The 26,556-nt window shown below is 39.1% G+C and overlaps 1 protein-coding gene across 6 annotated transcripts; it reads left to right on the top strand.

Annotated features, from left to right (window-relative positions):
- The first annotated feature begins 15,613 nt into the window (after positions 1–15,613).
- HNRNPH3 (heterogeneous nuclear ribonucleoprotein H3) lies at positions 15,614–26,199 on the top strand. 6 transcript variants are annotated; one of them, XM_058543336.1, is made up of 10 exons: positions 15,614–15,683; positions 21,029–21,163; positions 21,692–21,830; positions 22,354–22,538; positions 22,999–23,085; positions 23,376–23,491; positions 24,594–24,729; positions 25,480–25,575; positions 25,661–25,753; positions 25,896–26,199. In XM_058543336.1, exons 2-10 carry the CDS (start codon positions 21,052–21,054, stop codon positions 25,970–25,972), a joined length of 1,041 nt encoding a protein of 346 aa, XP_058399319.1. In that variant the 5' UTR covers positions 15,614–15,683; positions 21,029–21,051; the 3' UTR covers positions 25,973–26,199. The 6 variants fall into 6 exon arrangements, with proteins under 6 accessions (XP_058399319.1, XP_058399318.1, XP_058399322.1 ...); XM_058543335.1 differs by lacking the exon at positions 15,614–15,683 and adding an exon at positions 15,910–16,060; XM_058543339.1 differs by lacking the exon at positions 15,614–15,683 and adding an exon at positions 15,910–16,079 and having other exon boundaries at positions 22,354–22,493.
- The last annotated feature ends 357 nt before the right edge of the window (positions 26,200–26,556 follow it).

Below are 26,556 nucleotides of genomic sequence, written 5' to 3'. Positions count from 1 at the left end.
GAGCTAAGGACATACAGTGGAGAAAGGAAAGTCACTTCAATAAATGGTGCTGGGAAAACTGGACAGCCTCTTGCAAAAGAATGAAAGTAGACCACCTTCTTTCACCATACATAAAAATTAACTCAAAATGGATCAAAGATCTGAAGGTGAGACCTGAAACTATAAAACTCCTGGAGGAAAATATAGGTAGTACACCACTCGCCATCAGCCATAAAAGGATCTTCTTGAATTCCATGTCTACTCAGACAAGGGAAACAAAAGAAAAAATAAACAAGTGGGACTTCATGAGATTAAAGAGCTTATATAAGGCAAAGGAAACCAGGATCAAAATGAATAGGGAACCCACCAGCTGGGAAAAAATATTTGCAAACCGTATATCTGACAAGGGATTAATCTCCATAATATATAAAGAACTCACACAACTGAATAACAAAAAAACAAACAACCCAATCAAAAAATGGGCAGAGGAAATGAACAGACACTTCTCCAAAGAAGATATACAGATGGCCAACAGGCACATGAAAAGATGCTCAACATCACTAGTCATCAGGGAAACGCAAATCAAAACCACACTAAGATATCACCTTACACCCGTTAGAATGGCTATAATCCCCAAGACAAGAAGCAACAAATGCTGGAGAGGCTGTGGAGAAATGGGAACCCTAATCCACTGCTGGTGGGACTGCAAACTGGTGCAGCCTCTATGGAAAACAGTATGCAGATTCCCCAAAAAATTAGAAATAGAAACACCTTATGATCCAGCTATCCCACTACTGGGTATCTACCCAACGAACCTGAAATCAACAATCCAAAGAGGCTTATGCACCCCTGTGTTCATCGCAGCATTATTCACTATAGCCAAGACATGGAAGCAACCCAAGTGTCCCTTGACTGATGAATGGATAAAGAAGATGTGGTATATATATACCATGGAATACTACTCAGCCATAAAGAAAGACAAAATCGTCCCATTTGCAACAACATGGATGGACTTGGAGGGTATTATGTTAAGTGAAATAAGCCAGAATGAGAAAGACAAACAGGGCACGATTGCACTCATATGTGGAAGATAAAGCAACACATGGACAGATAGAACTGTTTGGTGGTTACCAGGGGCTAGGGGGGTGGGGGGTGGGCACAAGGGGTGGAGAGATGCACTTATATGGTGACTGACAAACAATAATGTACAACAAAAATTTCACAATAAAAAAAATGAAAAAAAAAAATAATGGTTCCCCAAAGATGTCCACATCCTAATTCCAAGAACCTGTGAATATGTTATGTTACATGGCAAGGGGGAATTAAGATTGCAGATGGGATTAAGGTTGCTAATTAACTGACCTTAAAATAAGATTATTCTCGATTATCCAGTGGACCCAATGTCACAGGGGTCTTTAAAAATGGAAGAAGGAGGCAGAAAAGTCCAAGTCAGAGAGACATTTGAACATGCTATGCTGCTGGCTTGAAGACAGAGGAAGGAGCCACAAGCCAAGGAATGTAGGTGGTCTTTAGAAATCGGAAAAGTCAAGGAAACAAATTCTCCCCTAGAGCCTCTAGAAGGAACAAATTTGGATTAGTCCATTCAGGATGCCATTACAAAATACCATAGACTGAGGGGCTTAAACAGAAATTTATTTTCTCACAGTTTGGAGTCTGAGAAGTTGAAGGTCAGGATGCCAATAAATTTGGTTTGTGGTGAGGACTCTCTTCTTGGCTTACAGATAGCCACCTTCTTGCTATATCCTCACATGGCAGAGAGAGGAAGGGAGCAAGCTCTCTGGTAGCTCTTCTTATAAGAACACTAATCCCGTCATGAGGACCCCACCCTCACAACCTCATCTAAACCTAATTACCTCCCAAAGGCCCCATCACCAAATACCATCTCATTGGGGGTTACAACTCTAAGATATGGATTTGGGGGGGAGGAGGACACAATTCAGTCCATAGCAGCACCCCTGCTAACACTTTTATTTTAGCCCAGTGACATCCATTTTGGACTTCTGATATCCAGAACTATAAAATAATAAATTTGTGTTGTTGTTAGCCACTACGGTTGTGGTCATTTGTTACAACAGCAATAGCAAACTTAGCCCAGTGACATCCATTTTGGACTTCTGATATCCAGAACTATAAAATAATAAATTTGTGTTGTTGTTAGCCACTAAGGTTGTGGTCATTTGTTACAGCAGCAATAGCAAACTAATATAGTCCAATATTCTGTTACTTGCAGCCCAACACAATCCTAATTTCCAAGAACAATAATAATAGTTAATACTTATTGAGCCCTTATTATGTGCTAGGCATGGTTCTAAGAACCTCTAATCCTCAGACAACCCCCATGAAATAGATACTATTGTAATCTCCATCTCCATTTTACGGATGAATAAATGGAGGCTCAGAGAATTTAAGTAAATTTAAACCCAAAGAGTCTAACTCCAGAGTCCATGTTCTTAATCACTATGCCTTAGAATGTATCCAAGGACCATAAGTGAGAAACACTCACTTAAGGAACTAAAATCTTAGTTCCATGAAATCGTAAACTATCACTGCATAAGAGAAATTTTGTCTTAAGTGTTAAAATAGTTTTCTAGACCATCATTAAAATGAAAACTCAGAATTTAAAAATTCTCTTAGAATTTGCAGACACTCAAGAATACACAGGACCTTGGTACAAGAAACCCTAGAAAACTATATTATCTTGTGTATGAAAACTAAAGAATTATTTCTGATTAAATAAAAAGAGTTGTTGGCCAAGTATAAGTTTCTTAAGCATTTTTATTTGTTCTAGAACAGTGGTTCTGAGATTTTAGCATGCATCAGAATGATCTGCGGGGCTTGTTAAAACACAGATTGCTGGACTCCATGCCCAGAATTTCTGACTTTGTAAGTCTAAGGTGGGGCCCAAGAATTTACATTTCTAACAAGTTCCCAGGTGATGCTGATGCTGCACTTAGAGAATCACTATAGAAAGAGCATGAGGGCCGGCCCCGTGGCTTAGCGGTTAAGTGCGCTTGCTCCGCTGCTGGCGGCCTGGGTTCGGATCCCGGGTGCGCACCAACGCACCGCTTCTCCGGCCATACTGAGGCCGTGTCCCACATACAGCAACTAGAAGGATGTGCAACTATGACATACAACTATCTACTGGGGCTTTGGGGCAAAAAAAATAAAGAAAAAAGGAAAAAAAAAAGAAAGAGCATGAAATTTCTAACACCATAAATTTATAAAAAATATTTTTCTAAAATGTATTATATAATTTTATTTTAATTTTTATTCTGGGTCAAAAGGTAGAAAAAGGAAATTATTTTTTAATCATCTAACTTAATCAATTAATATCCCTGTTTGTAGTCTATGCTAGCAGATTATGCTTCAGGTAGGATTCACATTAACAACTTAATTTTCAAAAATTACTGTGTATTTCACAGCTGGTGGGAATGCAAACTGGTGCAGCCTCTATGGAAAATGGTATGGAGATTCCTCAAAGAATTAAAAATAGAGACGCCCTATGATCCAGCTATCCCACTAGTGGGACTATATCCAATGAACCTGAAATCAACAATCCAAAGAGGCTTATGCACCCCTATGTTCATTGCAGCATTATTCACTATAGCCAAGAAGTGGAAGCAACCTAAGTGTCCCTCGACTGACAATTGGATCAAGAAAATGTGGTATATATATACAATAGAATACTACTCAGCCATAAAAAAAGACAAAATCGTCCCATTTGCAACAACATGGACGGGCCTGGAGGGTATTATGTTAAGTGAAGTAAGCCAGAAAGAGAAAGACAAACACTGTGGAATTCACTCATGTGGAATATAAACCAACACATGGACAGAGAAAACTGTATTGTGGTTACCAGGGGCAATGGGGGTGGGGGGGCACAAGAGGTGAAGGGAGACATATATGGTGATGGAAAAACAAAAATGTACAACCCAAAATTTCACAATGTTAAAAACTATTAAAACATCAATTAAAAAATAATTTTTTTTTAATTAAAAATAATTACTGTGTATTTCCTAAATGCCAGGTACATGCTAGAATTTGGGGATAAAATGATGAATGAGTCACTAACTCTTTCTCAAGGAATTCTCAGCCAATGGGGAGACCAATGTAAAAAGTACAATATAAAAGAAAAAAATATAGATAAAATGCTTAGGAACACAATGAGAGAGCAATAACTCTGCCCAGGAAACAGTCAGAGGGAGCTCCAGAGATGAGGTGACATTGGAGTGGGTGCAAAAACACAAAAAAGTGTTCAGCAGTTCCAGAAGATGGGAACAGGCACCTTTGACAGAGTGCATGGATGGATCAGAGGGCAAGCAACTGGATATGGAAATAGAAGGGGGAAGAGGATAAGAGAGGGTGGAGATGAGGCTATAAAGACCTGCTGGAGCCAATGTTCATGATTTGGTCTTCATCTTTGTGGGTTCAGAAATCCAAAGTTCAGTTCAACAGCTACTGTGTGTCAGGCTCCAATGCTCGGCGCCCAGGGAGAGGTGAGAGGCTCATGAATATGCCATGCCTCTCTACCCTGAGGATCTAATTTAGAATTTATTTCTGAAGATGTCTCTCTTTTTCTCTCTCTCTCCTTAAAATTTTGATTTCATTTCTGTAAGGAAAAGGCAATTTTAACCTCCCCTGAATTGCTGAGAGAAAGTTTGAGGCAGGTAAAGTTTAAGCAACTTGCCTTTTTTTTTTCTTTCTGAGGAAGAGTCGCCCTGAGCTAACGTCTGTTGCCAATCTTCCTCTATTTTGTATGTGAGCCACCATCACAGCATGGTCACTGATAGACAAGTGATGTAGGTCCACACCCAGGAACCGAACCCAGGCTGCCTAGGCAGGAACGCTCAGAACTTAACCACTAGGCCACCAGTGCTGGCCCGTGACTTGCCTTTCTTTACCCTGTAAGTGTGAAGCCAGGTACCTGAGGGTCACCATAAATATTCAATAAGAAAATGGTTACCTTTTGACCTTTTTCCCAACACACACATGGATGAAAAGAAATTAATCTTGTTAATTTGTTGTTTTTCTTATTTAACCTGAGGGGTGACTCAAGGGTCACAAGGATTTATGAGCTTGTGCTGTACAAGAAAAAGAATGCTTTCAAGGGAGTTACAATCACCAGAAAACCAGCCCCCAGCTGCCACTGACCCCAGAAGTCAGATTGCCCAAGGGCTTATCTGGAGTGAAAGAAATATGGATTATCCCTTTGTTTCTCCGAAACTCTTCCTGCCAAGCCCCTTAGCTCTATAAAACTCCCTGCTTTCTTCTCTTGTGAAGGCAGATTTGAGAGAACCTAACCTCCTGCCTTCTCATTTTGGCCGATTTGAATAAACCTTTCTCCATCTCCAAGCACCAATGTCTCAGTGATTGGTTTACTGCACATCAGACATGAATTTGAGATTAAGAGGTTGGGCATCAAGTGGGCTTGCACAAACTATGGCATCCTGGTCAACTTAATGGCTGGTCCTGAGGTGCAGCTATCAGACAGGGTGTTTTTAAAATGTATTTTTAAATTAAAATAGTTTAAATTATCCTTCTCTAACTTCACTCACATTCCATCTGGATCCCTAGAGTGGCTTTATATGCCCCTCAATGATGCCACACAAATATGCCATTTAAATAGAAATCAACTACCCCCAGAAGGTACAAGCTCATAAATTTAAATTCATACAATTTCTCAACTAGTCATATTTTTTAACTCTCTTTTTTGTGTGTGTGAGGAAGATTAGCCCTGAGCTAACATCTGTTGCCAATCCTCCTCTTTTTGCTGAGAAAGATTGGCCCTGGGCTAACATCCATGCCCCTCATCCTCTACTTATATGGGATGCCGCCACAGCATGGCCTGATAAGCGGTGCGTGGGTCTGCACCTGCGATCTGAACCTGTGAACCCTGGGTCACTGAAGTGGAGCACATGAACTTAACCATACGCCACTAGGCCAGCTCCTTAACTCTCTTTTTTTATTTTTTTATTTTATTTTATTTTTTTATTTTTTTTATTGATGTTTTAATGGTTTTTAACATTGTGAAATTTTGGGTTGTGCATTTTTGTTTGTCCATCACCATATATATGACTCCCTTCACCCCTTGTGCAAACTCCCCACCCCCACTGCCCCTGGTAACCACAGTACAGTTTTCTCTGTCCATGTGTTGGTTTATATTCCACATATGAGTGAGATCATACAGTGTTTGTCTTTCTCTTCCTGGCTTATTTCACTTAACATAATACGCTCCAGGCCCATCCATGTTGTTGCAAATGGGACGATTTTGTCTTTTTTTATGGTTGAGTAGTATTCCATTGTATATATATATACCACATTTTCTTAATCCAATCGTCAGACGAGGGACACTTAGGTTGCTTCCACTTCTTGGCTATGGTGAATAATGCTGCAATGAACACAGGGGTGCATAAGCCTCTTTGGATTGTTGATTTCAGGTTCGTTGGGTAGATACCCAGTAGTGGGATGGCTGGGTCATAGGGCGTCTCTATTTTTAATTCTTTGAGGAATCTCCATACCATTTTCCATAGAGGCTGCACCAGTTTGCATTCCCACCAGCTGTGTATGAGGGTTCCTGTTTCTCCACATCCTCTCCAACATTTGTTGTTTTTTGTCTTGGTGATTATAGCCATTCTAACGGGCGTGAGGTGGTATCTTAGTGTTGTTTTGATTTGCATTTCCCTGATGATTAGTGATGTTGAACATCTTTTCATGTGCCTATTGGCCATCTGTATATCTTCTTTGGAGAAGTGTCTGTTCATTTCCTCTGCCCATTTTTTGATCGGGTTGTTTGTTTTTTTGTTGTTCAGTTGTGTGAGTTCTTTATATATTATGGAGATCAACCCCTTGTCAGATGTATGTTTTGCAAGTATTCTCTCCCAGCTGGTTGGTTGTCTGTTCATCTTGATTCTGGTTTCATTTGTCTTATAAAAGCTCTTTAATCTGATAAAGTCCCATTTGTTTATTTTTTCTTTATTAACTCTTTTTTTTTTAAAGTTGGTTTTTAATCACCAACCTAGTATACAGATATAACCTTATAAACCATGAGATAGTACAGAAAAAACTAAAATCCCACTTGATCATTCCCTGTCCCACTACCTTCCCCAGAGGTCCATCAGGTTTGTTTTTGGGAACATAATAGACACTTCCTTGAATTCTAATCTTGGTTCCATTTACCATGTAAATGTAGGAAAATCATAAACCTCTCTTGTTCAAATAGCTTAGTCATTAACCTGCCCATGGGTGTGCCTGGGAACACTGATGCTTTTTTGTCCCTCTGCAATAGTCTTTGTTTACAGTCTCCTGTAGCTACACACAACAGAAAGTTGATTCCTATTATTCTGTAGCTGTTAGCATCAAAGAACCCACTTAGCTTTTGCTTATGACTGCTGCCTCAAAACTAGGCTACTCATTAATAAATGCCAGTTTTGTTCTTTTAAAATGTAAATACTTAATAATAGAGTACTGGCATTCAAAGTGCACATGAACACTGTCTACTTTACCAGCTGGTGAAAAGAAAATAAATATAAAAAAGAATTACAAATTATAAGTAAAATAAGTTTTAAATCAAAATTTGGAAGAAAATTTATTTTTAAATTAGTTTCATCTAGCTACGAAGATTTTATATATATATACACATAGTACTCAACTCCTTTGTGTTTACTTTTATGAGTATTTCCTAGACTTAATAGAAGCTCTGGAAGACTGCCTTTCTTAAAATATTTATAGTTCTAGTTTTGAATTCCTCAACTACATTTATGTTCAAACACCCACTGTTTTGGAAATTTTTCACTTTCCTGTTGAAGTTTATGGTTCTCATCTTATAATCATGACTTACCATTTATCAACCAAAATTTTTTAACCAAATTTTTAAAAACTACTTTGACTATTTGAAAATAAGACCCATATTCTTGCCCCCTAAGAAGTTCAAGAGGCTGGGGCAAACTGCAGAAAATAGATTATAAACTGATGTTATAATCCTTTGTAAGCAAGTAAAACATGATTCAGCACTTCATTTGCAGTGGCAAAACCCTTAGCACATGACAAAAATTACTTAGGCTCTTTCTGCTGCTCTACAAAGATGCTGTATTTGACTATCCAACTGTACTCCATGTTTATATTTTGAACTTTGAATTAATAAGCCTCAGCTGGAGCTTAATAAGCTTTTTGTAAAGCACTGGTGGAGTCTTACTCTCTCTTGAAATTAATGGGGAAAACTGAGTCTTTATACTTTATATGGGACGCTGCCAGAGCATGGCTTGCCAAGCAGTGTGTCTGTGCGTGCCGGGGATCCGAACTGGCGAACCTCGGGCTGCTGCAGTGGAGCGCACGTGCACTTAACCCCTTGCGCCACCGGGCTGGCCCAGAAGCAGAAGACTTTAACAACGTTATAAACCAACTAGACCTAACAGACATCTATAGAACACCCCCAACAACATAAACAACACATTCTTCTCAAGTGCACATGGAACTTTCTCCAGGATAGACCATAAGTTAGGCCGTAAAACAAGTCTCAATAAATTTAAAAGCTTGGAATCATACAAAGTATGTTCTTCCACCACAAGGGAAGAAAAGTACATATCAATAATAAAAGGAAAAGGAAATTTGGGAAATGTGGAAATTAACATTCCCCAATAATAAAAGGAACTGGGGCTCCTTGGAGAAATGGCCAATTCTAGGGCAATGGCAGGGAAAATACCAGATGAGTCTAGAGCATCTTCTAGTACCAGAAAGTAAGGCAGTACTCAAAAAATGAAAAGGAGGGCCAGTCCCATGGCCTAGTGGTTAAGTTCAGCATGCTCCACTTTGGTGGCCCAGGTTTGGTTCCTAGGCACGGACCTACACCACTCGTCAGCAGCCATGCTGTGGCAGCAACCCACATGCAAAATAGATGAAGACTGGCACAGATGTAAGCTCAGGGTGAATCTTCCTCAGCAAAAAAAAAAAAAAAAAAAAAAACAATAAAATTTATAAAAATTAAATAAAATAAAAATAAAACAGATAGGGGCATGTCAAAAGGATACAGGAACCAAACTTGAAAGAGCTCCCAGTAGCCTAAGCAAGAACAATTTGAGCAACAAAATAAGTAATGTGGTATTGGCCTATAACCAAAAGTATAAAATTAATATCCATGAGGAAAGAAGAAAGGAAGAAAGGAAGGAAGGAAGAAAGGGAGGCAGGGAGGCAGGGAGGCAGGGAGGCAGGAGGAAAATCTCACTTCTAGAATAATTCAAAATAATTTATCTAGTTATTCTTCCTCCCAGGAAATGGAGCTTACATGCCCCTGCCCCCTTGAGTGTGGGCTCCCTCAGTGACTTGTTTCCAAAGAGCAGAACGTAGGAAGAGGATAAAAAGTAACTTTACAGTGGAGAAATCTGGCAAATACTAGCTCAGCCAGGTGATCAAGGGTAACATCATCAGTGATACGTCACACTGATAGCATGTACTCTTGAGATGATGTGATGAGAATGGCACTTTACCTCTGTGGTCTTCTTCCCAAGAACCCATAACCCCTGCCTAATCATGAAGAAAACATCAGAAAAATCCCAATTGAAGAATATTCTACAAAACACCCAGCCAAAGGATGCTAAGGAGACGATGACTAACGTAATGTAGTAGAGGGGTATAAAGGAACTCTCCATACTATCTTTGCAACTTTTCTGTAATTCTACAACTATTCTAAAATTTAAAAATTATTTTAAAAATTTTAAAAAGGATCTGAGGCCTGCCAATAACCATGTAAGAGAGCTTGGAAGCAGATCCTCTCAGCTGAGCCTTGAGATAACCGCAGCCTCAGATGACACTTTGCAGCTTTATAAGAGACGCTGAGCCAGAGGCACCCAGCTAAGCTGCCCCCAGATTTCTGACCCACAGAAACCATGAAATAATAAAAGTTTGCTGTTTTAAGCTGCTAAGTTTTAGGGTAATGTAACAGCAATAATAACTAATACAGTATAATTTCTCTTATGTATAATACTCGGAAGCATCCCCTGCAAACCACAGGGACAAGTTGCATTCCATCTGTTTGATAGTTATATTCCTCATTGTAAGTTAATAAACTCTCATTCCAATTTTTACAACAGATTCTACAGCAAATTTACTTAGCCTGAACCTATTCCCCAAAACTTCCAGAAGGTAGAAGCAAAATATATGTTGATAAATGCCAAATCTATATCCCTAGCACATATTAATTTCCTACTAGACACATCCGCTTAGATTATACATGGCAACTCAAAATCAACATACCCAACATTCCTATTTCCTAAGTTGGTTACTGTCCCCATCATCCAACCCTAAACCAAAAACAATTCATCTTTGACTTCTTTTCGTTCACTCATCCACAGGCCGTCTAATCAATCACTAAATAAATCACAGGTCCATTTCCTGGAAGGGAGAGTAGCTAGATAAGTTATTTTGAATTATTCTATAAGGGAGATTTTCTTTCCTTCCTTCCTTGCTTCTTTCCTTCCTTCCTCCCTTTGTTCCTCCTTCCCTCCCTCCTTCCTTCCTTTCTTCTTTTATTTATGTCAGTATCAGTTTGCTGATAACAGCTCCTAAGTATTTCTCAAAGACATACTCTTACATCTATCCCTAATATCACTGTTCTAGATTAAGTGCTCATCATTGTTCCTTGGCCTTCTCCTAGACTTCTCTCTTCTACTCCTTTCAATATCCACCCTCCACATTTCAGCCAGAATTATCTAATTGGAGGTTGATCATCAACCTAAAAAAAAAAAGCCAAGCTCTACAGGGTAGCATAATAACTCCTCGAAGATCTGGTTACTACCTTCTCCCTTCATTTATTTCACAATGTTCCAACTGCTTAGAGCTCCCACTTCTACCAAGTGATTTCCTACCTCCATGCCTGGATCTTACTGTGTCCGTGGTCTTCAATGCCTTTTCTATCTTTCATAGCCCAGCTGAATTTTACTTATCCTCTACCTTTCAGCTCAGGAGTTATCTCCTTCAGAAAGTGTTCCCTGAAGCCCCAGGTTGTGCTAATGGTCCTATCCTGTGCACCCCAAACACTCTGTGTTTTTCCTATCTGATCACTTGCTATAGTTTAATATACTTCATCTATTTAATGGAATGTATGTATATGCTCCTGAAAGTCAGGGAGAGCTTCACTTTATGCACTTTATTTTTTGTGAACTGAAACATATATACTGACCTACTAGGGATTCAGGAATGCCCTCAAATCAATTTCCATTTTATTGATAGCAACAGCATCTGCCTATATTGGAAAAACAACAGTATATTACATGTGAAATATTACTTATTCTGTCCATAGATAATACTTGGTATTTATATGAGTTCACAGATTTCCCTGGAATAACTTTTTGCCCCCCAACACAGTGCTTAGACACTGTACTTACCAAAAAAATTCTATCAAAGTCACTGTTTAAATGAGTATAACAGGAATGAACCACATTTATTAACAATGACATGACAAACATACATGAAACAGGATGGGACTAGAACTATTATTTCAACTACTAATCTCTACCCTATATAACAATCTAACAACCTACTTTAGAGATTAAGAAACTGAGCTTCAGAAAAGTTAACTGCCTCAGAATCAAACAGCTGGTAGGTAAGTGCCAAAACTGGGGTTGGAACCTAGGTCTGTCTGATTTCCTGATTATGAAGACAATTCTAAGTTTTGCCATTGACTTTTTTGTAAACTCGGGAGCATTATTTTATCTTCTGATTCTTCTATTTCTTGGTCCATAAAATAATAACTGTGCTAGACTGTAGTGAAAATTAGTTATTTAAAGTGCCTCCACCCCCAGTATAAACCATCATTGTTTGTACACTGAGAGGCATAGGTACATATATAATGAAACCTATATTTTTATCTACCACTCAGAAGCTTAAAATCATGCGCAGGGGGAAACAGTCTGTTACTCTATCATCTGTGTTGTGTTTTCTAAGCTATTAATGTGCTTATGACACATTAAGAGCAGTATAATAGTTTGCTTTAAATTCTTTAAGTAGCTATCTTTTGTAGCTGTCTTCCCTGGTCTTCTCAGCAATCCACTGGAACAGGAAAAACGTTCAATATTTTCAAAAATTAGAGAATGAATGTGTTAGGCGCTTTCTTCCTGTTAAGTTTCCATTTGTTTACTTAGCATATAATTATTAAAATTAGGTGAGACCTTTTGGTTTCCCTAGTCCCAGAAGAACACTTAGGTGACTTAAACAAAAAAGTATCAAGAATGTAAACTGTGTAATTAAGCCTTGTCTTGAGAAATAATTTTGAATCATGACAAGGAAGATCACTGCTTTCTAAAGACAGTAGATATATATGACATAAATCAAAGAATAAGCATTTCACAAAACCTTTTTCTGTGTGTGAGGAAGATCAGCCCTGAGCTAACATCCATGCCAATCCTCCTCTTTTTGCTGAGGAAGACTGGCTCTCAGCTAACATCTATTGCCAATCTTCCTCCTCTTTTTCCCCCAAAGCCCCAGTAGATAGTTGTAGGTCATAGTTGTACATCCTTTTAGTTGCTGTATGTGGGACGCCGCCTCAGCATGGCCGGAGAAGCAGTGTGTCAGTGCGCGCCCGGGATCTGAACCCGGGCCACCAGTAGCGGAGTGCGTGCACTTAACTGCTAAGCCACGGGGCCGGCCCCATTTCACAAAACCTTGGTAAGACAGATTTAGTGTTCAAAACACATTAACTACCTTAACTAGGGCTAGCCCGGTGGCGCAAGCGGTTGAGTATGCATGCTCCGCTGCAGTGGCCTGGGGTTTGCCGGTTCGGATCCCGGGCGCGCACCGACGCACTGCTTAGCAAGCCATGCTGTGGCGGCGTCCCATATAAAGTGGAGGAAGATGGGCACTGATGTTAGCCCAGGGCTAGTCTTCCTCAGCAAAAAAAAAGACGAGGATTGGCAGATGTTAGCACAGGGCTGATCTCCTCACAAAAAAAAAAAAAAACTACCTTAACTAGACACACTCCTAGAAACTTATTTGTGGGTTTTGTTATATTTTTAGCTTATTTGCTTTTCAAATAGGCAAAAGATTATGATAATCCAATTTTTAAGTTATTTTAGAATGCCATTGGGGCTATGTGAACAACTACCTTAACCAATTTTCAGTTAATGTACCTTCCCTCCTACCGAAGAGCGCAATCTCTTTTAATATCTCTTTCTCTCAGGCTCTGCATGGAATTTTCCTCTCCTCTTCATCCTGATGGTGTAATACATAACCACATGTTCATTACCTTGTTTTCCTCTGGGTGGTATGGGTACTTCTATTTCCTTCTCCTTTTTCATCTTTTCTCTCATTATGTCCTCTAACAAGATCCTCTCTAGGGTCCCTCTGATCTCTATGCTAATAAGAGAGCACTGAAATGACCAAAAGGAAGACAAAGGGAAAAAAATCCCAAAAGCAGCTGGGAGCCCTTAGTTCTAACCATCTCTATGGAAACAATTCCACAGAGATCAATCGGGAAACAATTCTGTAGGGATCACTGGAGCAGCGGTGAGCCAATCTCACCAAGCCTTACTCACAGGATTCAACTTGAAAATGAGAATAGTTGATAGATATATTTTTTTTTTCAGAGAAAAGTAGTAAAATAGGAAGCCAAATAAAAATTAGGTTTACCCCCATATGGTGTACTTTTTTTTAACTCAAAACTTCTTACTTGCTGTAATAATAAAAAAGCAAAATGAATGCACGTACTAATGTCAAGTCCTTCCTAAGCATTAACACTGGCAAACAGCGGAGTGCCCAATACAAAGAAATTGTGGCAAGAAAACATTGCAATTTGGTGCTGAAAAGTCATTAGGATGATTTTAGGAGTGTGGCCCATAACCATACAAAGTAAGTATGCGGAAAGAATGCCAAACTCAATCAGGCAGTAAATAGATTGCTTGAACTCAGGCAAGGGTCAAAGAGATTACAGAATTCCATCTACCAAATCAGGTTGGAAGACTGAAGGGATCAAGTAGTGATGTAACTTGAACCCACAGAAGAACTCCATTTGAAGTGTGGGAGCTTGGAGTCTTGCTAATACAGAAATTATTAAAAAAAAGAAACGGGGGGGGGGCTCACAGGGTCAGTGACACGAGGACATCAAGTTTAAGGCCTGTTCAAAAGTCTCCAGCCAATCAACTGTTAACTGCAGGTCTCCTGACATTGTAACTCCAGTGTTCGTTAGGTGAAGTAACTTCAATTTGCCAAAAATGATTTTTGTTCCCTTAATGCATGGTTAAATTATTTGTAACCCTGAGAAGGTCCACAGTACTTTAAAACCCTGGCCCCTGGCGTAAAACCATTTGGGTTCAAATCCTAGCTTCTGCCACTAGGTGTGTGACCTTGGGCAACCTTTTTCACTTCTTTAGAACTCAAGCACCTCATCTGTAAAATGGGGATAATAATTATCTTTCAGGATTGTAGAGTCAGTGAATTGAGCACAGCACCTAGCTCAAGCAAGCTCTCAATAAATGTGAGCTATTTTTAGTACATTATCCTGGTTTTGTTTTTTTCTCTCTTGTAATGAAGACAACACTGTTCCTTCTCCCTTTCTCTGAGGGGTATTTTGAGAGAGTGGGCTCAAGAAACGCAGTAGGGCTCTATGACCTAGCCAATTCTTAGTGTCCCACACTTGTCTTAAGCATGTTAGGATGAATTAAAGCCATGAAATGGAAGTTTCCATTATAAGAAGGTAAATGACCTCCTGTGTCCACCCTACACACTGCAGATCTCACAGGGAGAAAAAATTATTCAAGCTTCTCCACTGCTAACACCCCATGCGCCCTCTCATCCCACCCTAGACGGGCTTCCAAATGTCTGTAGTATAAAATCCAAAGTCTTTGGGTGGATACTGAAGGTCTACAAACTAGTTACGTCCACATTTCCAAGCTACAGGAACATCTCTGTGCTGAAACTCACTTCCTTTTCTCCTTCACTTCACGTACGTTCCTACGTTTGCTCTTTAACTTACATGGATCTCTTTAGCAACACTGCCCTGCACCTTCCCACAAAAATTCGGCTTGCGTTTTTTTCAATAATTAAAAAAAGTCCATAAGATGTCACTAGGAACCTTGGTGGTATGACAGCACAACCAAAAAGTATTTATTAGGTGTCACTTGTACGCACAGTTTTCAAGGATGCAAAGCTCTATTTAGAAAATAACCCAAAGTCGGCCGCTGACGGCCGACTGGTTACTAAGGTTACAAAGTGGAAGATGCAAGAGAGAACGCTAAAGCGAAAGGAGAAAGCGAGGAGCAATTTGTAGCGAAAGGCCGTAGGAAGGAAATCCATCAAGCCCCCCCACCAGACCCACGGTGGGTGGGGTTGTCGGCAGCGCCACGGCCGAGGGAAGGAGAAGCCCCTGCCCCAGAGCTGAAATCTGGGCCTGGCGGACACTTTTGTATCTTCGCAGCACCGAAACACGCCCATTTTTACTGCATAATACAAACATGGTGGACAAAAGAAGCCGTCCTCGCGTTAGGCGGCCGAACCACGTGGTGCCCTTTCCACGCAGGTGACGCTGGGCTAAGGGCGGGGCCTTTACGGAATTTGTTCTTGGTGGGGCAGAGTACCACAGAACTTTTCCAGATCGCGACACCACGGTTCCGTCAACTACACGCTCGCAGGACTACTGCTGCCACTTCACATTCTCCCCGAGAGGGCAGAACAGTGAGCCCTGAGAATTAGATGGTTTTACGGTAAGCAAGAAAGGCCGAGTTACCCGCCTTTCGCTAACCGGGGCAGCCTCGGTTTCTCTCCACCTCTCCCTCAAGTGGTCAACCCACCAGCGCGCAAGCGCACTTCGTGCTTCCCGCTCCAAGGCGGGACCGAGTCTCTTGTCTCGCGAGAGAAGGGCCGGCGGTCTTCGCCGCTCTCGCTCCACCCCCTCCTTCTCGCTCGCTCTCTCCCATCCCCCCCAGCCAGTCGCTCTGCTGCGCAGCTCCCTTAGTGGTTGCCACGGCTGGAGACGGTTGGGAGAACCGTTGTGGGGAGCGCTACACGAGACGAGCGACTTCTCCCTTCTCACGACCAAACCCCGTGAGCAGCGGAGTCGGCGTTACTGTCGCCCGACAGGGTATCTGAAGTAAAAGGGGGTAGGTTGGGCTGGTGGTTTCGAGAGCGGAATCGGGAGAAGGCCGAGACTGGGAGGGGGTGGGGTGGGGGGGAAGTGTGGAGGTCGCCGCTCGGAGGCGGCCAGCCTGCGCCTCCCAGGCGATCTCCCACTTCAAGGAGGGCGGCCTGCCGGCGGGAGGACTTGCTCACGTGGAATTCAGTGGACGAAGCCGAGACCCGAAGTGGGAGTCACCCAGCATTTCCCCTGTTTCCCCGCTGGTTTGGCCTCCGCCATTTTGGGTACGGTGGCGCGGCCACCTCGGCTTCCCGCCCTCCCCTCTTTCTGCTTTTTCACCCATCAGCTTCCGAAAACTGATTTAGAAGGCCCGGGGGTGGTCAGAGAGCCCCGGAAGGGATATGGATGGGGAATGAAGCGAGCAGGGAAAGGTTGGGCGCTTGGGGCGGGGGGAGGCTCTGGGCTGGCGGGCGCGCTCCCGATGGAAATGGCGCCGGATGGGCCTGGCCTCCCACCGCGGCCTCCCTTCCTCCGCAGTCTCGGCAGGGCTACCTGGGCTGGCGGGACTGCGAGTGACTTCTGACGCAGATTCCCAAGATGAGAGAGGCTGGAGCTGGGGGAGGAAGGCCAATGGCGACGAAGGCGCTCAACTCCCAAATCCAGGACAAAGGAGGCAGACGGGCTCCTTTGTAATTCCGCCGCCCGGTGGCCAAGGTTTTTAAGCCAGGCTTGGCTGCCGGACCGGGAGGGAGGGAAGGGGGGGACTCTCCCTAGCTCTCTGGTCTCTAGGGCAGCTAGATAAACGGAAAGTCTGCGGGGAGGAATAAAGGACGCTTAGCCGGCCCTTATATTCCAGATTTGGAACTTCGAAAAGAGTACGTACTTATTTTCCAAAGGGTTTTTTTTTCACGCTTATCTTAACCGTATAAAGACTTTGTGGGTAATTGTTTTGTAAGCAAAAAAGCGGGTGACTTATCAGATAGGAATGTGAAATGGGCATATTTCAGACAGGTCGTCTGGGCCCAGTGAACCATGATACGTCTTTTTGGGCGGGGATGGGGTGGTTTAGTAATAGTTTTGTGTGGTTTGGCATATATTGGATTAGAATTTAAGTTGTTAGAACACAACCAGAGATGGCAAAAGTGTGTGTGTGTGTGTGTGTGTGTGTGTAGGAATTAAGCTATTGACTTTCAACATTAAATCTCCAAGAGTTGTATTTTGGGCAAAGATTCTTCTGGCATTAAGGCTGTAGAAGTAAAATACTTCGAAATACAGTTAGTTTATTTTGGTAGCTAAGCATGTTTTTTATTTAGCGTAGGACTGTAGTAATATTTTGACCGAGAAAAGAAGCCTCCTGAACAGAAAGACAAACGGGAAGCCCAGTCGTGTGATGTGATTTTTAGTCCTTAAGAGAACTGGGTCGGTAATTTTCACCGAAGACGGTACAAAAGACATGCAAGGCCTGAAAATAAGAGTTTCCAGTAACGCATATGAATCTTTACGAGAAGTCTGTTGTCTACTTTTCCAGCTTTAAAAACAAAAAACTTTCCTGTTGAAGACATTCTATGATTTTAGTGGACTTTGAAAAGACAGCCCAGAGTTTCCTATAAAGTGGTATATGATATAACAGCTTTCCTAGTTGGATTACCGTAGAAACTTTTTTTTCTGCCGTCTTCATCTGCATTATAATTTGGAAATCCATCTAATTGCCTTTGCATTTTTAGTAACCATGGGTTTGTTTTTTTTTTTTGGTGTTCTTATTTTGGTAAACAAGTGGCTGAACTGCAGTAGGTGGTAACTTTGTTCTAGAAAATAACTCATTGGTAATCATTTTAGAGATCTCGCCTCCTTTAGATATTAGTGGTGTGTCTACGGTTTTTTTAAACTTAAAATTAAGGAATAAGCACATTGGAAAGGGGGAATTATATAAAATTTCCATTTTAATTATATCACCACATTCGTGCTGAAACTTGCAGTTCATTCTCATTTTTTAGGACCCGTGGGCAACCACTTAAAAATTGATGCATCAAACCCTTACTTTATGTATTATACTTTGGAAGGTAGTATATGCCTCTATGTTATAAAGGAATTTTATATTTCATTTGGCTCTTTGTTAGATGCTTTTTAGTAACAGCTTAGAGATAATTCACATACCATGAACCTCACTCTTAAAATCATACAATGTGTGGTCTTTTGTGACTGGGTTTTTTCACTTAGCATAATGTTTAGGAAATTATGTGTAAAATCTCATGTAAAACTGACTGAAGTTATCCTAATATTTCAACTGCTGGTATTTTTAATTGATGGTAACACTTGGAATTCTTAAAGCAGAATTGTGATTAGCCGTGACACTGTTGCAAAGAAAGGTTGAGATGGATTATCCTGAATAATTAGCAAACTCTAGTTTCTGAGACAGCTCCATTAAGGTATTAGAGCTGATTGTCTTTTTGTATGCCTTTAGAGTAAGTAGAATTCTTTTAGACTCAAATTTGGAGTTTTGAAGAGATAATCGAGTGTGGCTGTCTCTTTTTATTGTGTACTCTCCATATGCATGGGATGGAGAGTCACCCTATAAATTAGTCTGTCTTCCAAATCTGGTTAACTTTACCCCCAATTTAAAATTAACAGTTTAGTGTCTTTTTTACGGACTTAATACTTTGTTGTTTTTATGTAGGTCTCGTTGGTATAGGCTGATCCAAAAATCGAAACTAGTTTGCTTGCAAGGAATTTCTTGCCAAGTGCTGAGATTTATAAATTTACATCTTTTTTATATTTGTTTCTGAAACAGTGTCTTTACGTTGAAAAAAGAAATGTGCTGAATGATCAACAGCACCACACTAAATTCTTTTCACAGCACATTAGATTGACTTTGCAACGTAAATTTTTTATGAAGAAATAATATTTGATGTTAGGTCCTGTCCACTTTTTCCCTCTTCTGGTCTTAAATCATCCTTTATAGGAAACAGTTATTTCTTAGGTTGGTGTTAATTTAAAAAAAAATTTTTTAAGAAAATGGTCAAGATCTTCAAAATATCTTTTAACTTTTCCCAAACTGATTTGGGGCCTGCTTCTTTCAGGGGTACTCTAGAACAGTATATTTTAAATTGTCTAGCATGTATTATAGTAAACATTTCAGAAAACCCTCTTTTTTCCCTCTCTGCCTTAGATAATTCCTAAGGAAACTTGAAAGCTTAAGCATTTGTTGACTTTGCAAAAGACTTGTTATAACGGTCCTTATTTCCTTTCAAGACTCAGAATTGTTTTCTATCCTTTCAGGTTGAGTTATTTTGTTTGTGGTGTATTTCATTAGTTTTTACAGGGTCCGTTAAACTCCTGTAACAATGTCATCATTGAATGTTTACCATGCTATAGGCCAAGCATTGTGACGGATTCTTAAAACAGTCCTGTGAGAGGTTGGCACCACTGCTATCTATATTTTACAGTTGAACGCAGAAATTAAGTAGTTTGCTTAAATTAAAAAACCCAGTGGGTGGCAGACTAGGGATTCAAACCCAGAATTTCTTTTCTCTTAAAAGTTCATAGCAGTTATTTCCATGCCTAAGAATTAGCTGTAATGTCAAATAAAAATTCGTATTCTTCCCATTTTGGATCTCTATGTCTAGAGTGGCACCTAGGATTCTTGCTTTTAAAAAAACGGCAAAACAAATAGTAAAGGTGATTCGTATGGAGAAGTATTTGATTAATAACCACATTTGGAAAGTTTCTACATTAGCTTGTTTTAAATGCACGGATTCTAGGAAAAAGAAATTTTACTCTTTGCAGATGCTATCCCAACAGCTGCACTGATAATTAGATCATGTGAAATTAAATATTAGTGAATACTGTTGATATGAAATATAATCCTCAAGCATAAAGGAATCAAGTGAATGCATTGCTTTGTTTACAGGGGAGGAGGTGGTGAGGGAAAGGTTTGAAATAACTCAGGTGAGTAGGATTCCTACAGCTGCATAGAGAAATTTGTAAGGTCTGGTAAGTTTCTGCAGCTGAAGGACTTCTGCATTAGCCTCTTGAAACTGTTCTGGAATCTTAAAAGAAAGGATGATTGTCTCTTGGGAAGGGAACTGATTGGATGGGTTCTTTTTGGAGGGGAAGGAGGGCTTCTCACTGTACGCTTTTTAATATTTTGAATGTGAATGTATTACTTTTTTTAAAAATTTGTGTTTAAAGTAAAGCAGTGAGTAAACTGGTTTTTAATGTACTATGTCCAGTAACTTCCAAACAGGTGGCTTCAAAAAACAGTGATAGTGTTGGAAGGAATTCACTTGAGTGGCCTTTTACCTCAATTTTAAAACTCAACCTACTTAACTCAGTCATTTTAAAACTTGTTCTTGAGGAGTGTTTAAACCAGATTAGTTAAAATAGAGATGGGAATTTTTTCCCCTTCAGAGATAATTTGATGTATTCAGAATTGTAGTGCATCTAATAAAATTAGACTTTGTAGATTAGACCATTTTTCCAACATCAAAAAAGTCTCATTGTACTTTTGACCTAGGCTCTTACTGTGAGTGGATGGTGGTACTGTGTGCAACTTTTGAGTAATTAAGTTTTCAAGAATTCGCATAACTATTCAAATGAATAATAAAACCTGGAAAATGTCAATGAAAATTTGAGAGATGAAGAGGCTAGAGTTGACATTAAGATGACAGGATCAAAAAATAGGGAGAGTTTGAAGACTGATAGTGGAATTATATAAGTTTTCTTAAAATTAGGCGATAAGTAATATTTGATCGTTAGAAACTCAGTGCTTCTCTGTGGGAGAGGTCAGGTTTCACTGCATTTTCCTAGTCTTTTTGCCTACCCCCAAATAGAAGTGTTGGATTGTTTTATTGTGGCGTTGTTACCTGAGCCATATGTTATGTTTCCTGTTGTGCACCAATGAGAGGTGTTTCTTCACTACCTCTGACAAGAGTATATTTTGATTGACTGCTTTATGTGCTTGTTTATTTTTTATAGCATTTAAATCAAACGGTATTGAGATGGATTGGGTTATGAAACATAATGGTCCAAATGACGCTAGTGATGGGACAGTACGACTTCGTGGACTGCCATTTGGTTGCAGCAAAGAGGAAATAGTTCAGTTCTTTCAAGGTACCTCTAGTATTAGTCAAAGTTTAGTAGTATTTTAATATTTATATTACTCAGTTTTTAATTTGTGAAACCCATGTGGGGGATTTTGATTTGCATATGATATCTTGGTTAATGTATTAAGTTACGAAATGTGCTCCAGTTAACATTCAATACAGAATGTGTAGAGTATGTGAAACCTAACTAATGTGTGATAAATTTAATTGAGAGTAATTATGTGTGATGAAATGAACCATGAATTAGCATATGGAGCATAGTTAAATTTGGTTTGAGCTTTTTTTTTTTTCTCTGCCATGTAATATAGGTGGGCTTTTTAGAGTGTGTGTTATTTAAAAAGATTAGTTGAAAGAAAAATTTGTGTAATCCAATAATTGAAAAAGTCTTCAGTTTGTATTTTGGGGTGATGGGAAACTAAGCTTTTTTGTTTTGTTTTGTTTTGTTTAGACTTGTTTTAAATATTTGATTCAGATGGGAATGTTTCAGCCTTTAACACTGTTCCCCTTGATGGGGTTATTTGTCCTTGGGTTAAAGGGTTGGAAATCGTGCCAAATGGGATAACATTGACGATGGACTACCAGGGGAGAAGCACAGGGGAGGCCTTCGTGCAGTTTGCTTCAAAGGAGATAGCAGAAAATGCTCTGGGGAAACACAAGGAAAGAATAGGGCACAGGTGGGGATGGAGAGTTTGGGATGGTGTTAAATTTTTATTTTTGGGGGTTGTGGGTCACTATTGCTTAAATGTGGGGGGTAACAATAACATTTTTCTGGGGTAGTTTTAAAGACTTGATAATTATCTAAATTTAACTTGGAAACTACAGATTTGGGTGGGGAATAATGCTAATAGTTTGCTTAAATTACAATTAGATTATTTCCATTTCTCTGTAGGATGTTGTTGAATAATGCTTTTGTATAATCAACTATTTTCTCTAAACACCTATCATGTACTAAAAGCAACAAGCTAAAATTATATTTAATTTTATGAATTGTTTTCAAATGACTGATTTGTCTATGTAAAACTTAAATATTAATTATTTAAGTTTGTAGGTGTAAAAAATGTTAACTTATGGTGTATTTAGGCTATTTAAAGTGGGTTATGTATCTAGATGTAGAAAAACTTACTGCATTTTGCCCAATATCTTATTTACTCTAATACATTTATGCTGAAACTTGTACCTTAAACCATTTTTAAATAGGTATATTGAGATCTTCAGAAGTAGCAGGAGTGAAATCAAAGGATTTTATGATCCACCAAGAAGATTGCTGGGCCAGCGACCGGGACCATATGATAGACCAATAGGAGGAAGAGGGGGTTATTATGGAGCTGGGCGTGGAAGTATGTATGACAGAATGCGACGAGGAGGTGATGGATATGATGGTGGTATGTGTATCTAATGAACAAAGGTTCTGTTGTCATTTTCTTAATATTCCTGACACTTTGTCAAGAAATATAGAAATGGCAGTAATTTCAGTACCTATTAGGTTTTAAAACCTGTTCATGAAAATATGGATCTCCATGACCAGCTATGGGACTTGATTGATGCACATATTGGTATCTAGGTAACTTATGTAGAAATTAAAATGAAGATACTGGTATATTTTGACATTTGCTGTTTGCATCAGGATGAAAATTAATTTTGACGTCTAAAGATATCCTTTTGAAAGATTTTTAGTTTCCACCCAAGTGTTAACTGCTTTTTTTATATGCATTAAGTTGGGAGTTGCAAACTTGTAATAATAAGTTAACCAGACTACTTACCACAAAGTATGTGTTCATAAACTAAATTATAAAATGTATGTCTTGCAAGTGTATTCATGTATTTCTCCCTTAAATTACACAGGTTATGGAGGTTTTGATGACTATGGTGGCTATAATAATTATGGCTATGGAAATGATGGCTTTGATGATAGAATGAGAGATGGAAGAGGTAAAATAAGACACATTCATCTTTAGGGAGATTTTAGTATTTGCTTTACAACCACTTAGTAGTAATATAGGTGACGTATAAAAAAAGTAAACTCAGGCATATTTCAGTGCATGCCTACATGGGCCTTTATACGGATGTATACTTAAGGTTAATTTTTCATTTGATGTTTAGAACAACTGTAAGTGTTAAGATTTCTTCGTTGTCAAAAAGGTGTGTATGGGGAAGAAACATTTTGTTGAAATGCTTCCGTTTCTTCTCAGTAGTTTATAATTGGAAATTTTATTCTCTAGGTATGGGAGGACATGGCTATGGTGGAGCTGGCGATGCAAGTTCAGGTTTCCATGGTGGTCATTTTGTACATATGAGAGGATTGCCTTTTCGTGCAACTGAAAATGACATTGCTAATGTGAGTAATTTTAGTAATTTATTAGTGGTTTTATACTTCATGCAGGTATATAAATTTTGAAGTATTCCTCTCATCTTTTTAGTTGTAATGTCCAAAATCCCTTTATTATGAATATATATACATGTATATATCCTTCAGTAGTTGATGAATATTTTTGTGTGCTGACCTTTGCAGGATTCAAGCAAGTAAAAGGTGCATTCATAAAGTCCAGTTAAGAATTTAGTGAAAGGCTGATGAGCATAGAGTGGTGATGACTAGAAGATTATTTCCCTTGTTGTGTCAAGTTTTAAAAGCATAGATATATAACAAGTCCATAAGTTTTAGTGGTTTGGTTTGGCTTTCTAGGCTGTATGGTGATTAGAAACTGAGGGGCTGAATATAATGGAAGTAGATGCTGCTGTTACTGATTTGAAACAGGTTGGTTTCAAATTGGTTAGAGAATCAACAAACTTCAGCCAGTGGGCCAAATCCAGTCACATTCATTCATTTACCTATTGAGTAGTTGCAGTAGAGACCCAGTGGCCTACAAAGCCCAAGTATATTTACTGTCTAGCTCTTAAAGAACAATTTTGCTCTAGAGTTTACTGGAAACCAGTTGGTCTAAGTTTGAGGTGCCTTTTAGAGACTTGCTTAAACCTGCTTAACTTGTAATTAGAACTAAATAATATTTTGGGAGCTATCCATTGTTCTGAATTCATAACACCCAGTTTCTGTGCACATACTGCCAAGTCTCAGGTGACCTATTTGTATTTCAAACAATAATTTTGAAATACTTTTCTTGGGAGTCGGGGCAGGGGACTTATTCTTCCCCCTCTCAGTAGTAGGGTATGAGACTTATGATTTCATTTGTTTAAATTATTCTCTAGGTTAGAAGTATTTTTTAATATCACCTAGCTTATTTAAAGAGTAATTTCTTTGCATTTTTCCCTGAGCGTATAGTCTTATATTCCCAGAATCTCTGTAGTTGATGCAGTTGTTAGCCTTGCAAAACAGGGCAGCAAAAGGGTTTGTTTTAATGGATGAGGAAAAACCAAAGCATGTGATAATTTACTTTTGATAATCTAAATAGAAAAGTAAATAACAAGTGTTGTCTTTTATTTAGTTCTTCTCACCACTAAATCCAATACGAGTGCATATTGATATTGGAGCTGATGGCAGAGCAACAGGAGAAGCAGATGTAGAGTTTGTGACACATGAAGATGCAGTAGCTGCCATGTCTAAAGATAAGAATAACATGCGTAAGTGGTATCATTGGCATGTTGTGTTGTTTCCTAGGTATTAACTTGCTTATAAAATAACTTTCTCATTTGTAATTCCTCAAATGTAAGAAGAGGTTCTAGGATCTGTGGGTAACTTGCAGTAATAGGGACATGAAACCATATGGCCTCTAATCATTTAGACTTAATGGTTTTCTAGGGGGCTTTTTATTAAAGAGTTAATTCAGCCTCTTAATACTTGACAGATTTTGGAGCTTAAGTTATTAAGGAGGGAAAATAGGTATGTTATTTGCACTTGCTTGAGTTCCCATGCCATTTGCAAATTAATACCACTTCTTAACCTATACATTTATCAATTCCATTATAAGTTTTTAAGCCATTAAATTTCACCTCAACCAGTTATTCCCAAATCTGGCTATACATCAGTCTCTCAGTACTTAATAAGTTTTCCTGGACACTACCCTTAAAGATTCTAATTCAGTTCTGATTGGGCCTGGAATATATTTTTAAGAAATAACACCAGCTGGTTCTGAAATAATCAGCCCTATTATAGATAAGGAAACTAAGGGCTGAAATACTTGTTCAGAGTTGGTGCAATTTGAACAAAACCTAGATTTTAGCTCTTATCTGGCATTCATTTTACCACTCCACTAGGAATTGGTAAGCCTACTTTCAGGTTAATATTAGTTAGCTCGTTAACCTTTTTAATGTTTTTATTGATGAGTTTGATCCATTGTTCTTTTCTCTATTACTTTTACTTTTTCCCTAAAGAACATCGATACATTGAGCTCTTCTTGAATTCTACTCCTGGAGGCAGCTCTGGAATGGGAGGTTCTGGAATGGGAGGCTACGGCAGAGATGGAATGGGTATGTAAAGTTTTTCAAATAAGCAGAGTTAGACACTTTAGCAAACAATCTCAAACTTTTTTGTTTTTTTTTTTTTTTTTTAAAGATAATCAAGGAGGTTATGGCTCTGTTGGAAGAATGGGAATGGGGAACAATTACAGTGGAGGCTATGGTACTCCTGATGGCTTGGGTGGTTATGGTAAGTGTCTTGAACTTACTCTGGTTTGGTTTGTGTTAGTCCCCATATGTGGTGCAGACAATTAAAAGTTTATAATTTTTAATATCTTATGCACTGATACCTCCTACTAAACAGTTCTTAATGTCTTTTTTTTTTTTTTAAGGCCGCGGTGGTGGAGGCAGTGGAGGTTACTATGGGCAAGGTGGCATGAGTGGAGGTGGATGGCGTGGGATGTACTAAATTAAAGGATAACCACCAACATAAAAGTCCTGACAACAGCATCTGGTCTACTAGACTTTCTTACAGATTTAATTTCTTTTGTATTTTAAGAACTTTATAATGACTGAAGGAATGTGTTTTCAAAATATTATTTGGTAAAGCAACAGATTGTGATGGGAAAAACTGTTTTCTGTAGGTTTTATTTGTTGCATACTTTGACTTAAAAATAAATTTTTATATTCAAACCACTGATGTTGATACTTTTTATATACTAGTTACTCCTAAGGATGTGCTGCTTTCATAAGATTTGGGTTGATGTATTTTACTATTAGCTCTACAAGTAGTATAGTGTAATTTTAGTGGACAGTGGTTCACCTCTGCATAAACTACAAGTCTTAATAAGCAGACATCTGGAATAGAGCTTGGAAAACAATTAGTGTAACTTTTTTCTTTAATTTCTGCTGGACAATACTGTAAATATAAAACCTAAAGATGAGTTTAGGTGGCTTCAGGAGTATAAATTCAGCTAATTCTATATTAGTCATTCTTTTCAAATGTCATTTATCAGGCATAGCTCTGAAATGATCCCAAGGGGTGCCTGAATT

The sequence above is a fragment of the Diceros bicornis genome, chromosome 6 (genome assembly GCF_020826845.1).
Source record: "Diceros bicornis minor isolate mBicDic1 chromosome 6, mDicBic1.mat.cur, whole genome shotgun sequence".
Lineage (NCBI taxonomy): Eukaryota > Metazoa > Chordata > Mammalia > Perissodactyla > Rhinocerotidae > Diceros > Diceros bicornis.
The sequence above is the reverse complement of the archived record's forward strand: the minus strand, read 5'-3'. Positions and strand labels throughout refer to the sequence as shown.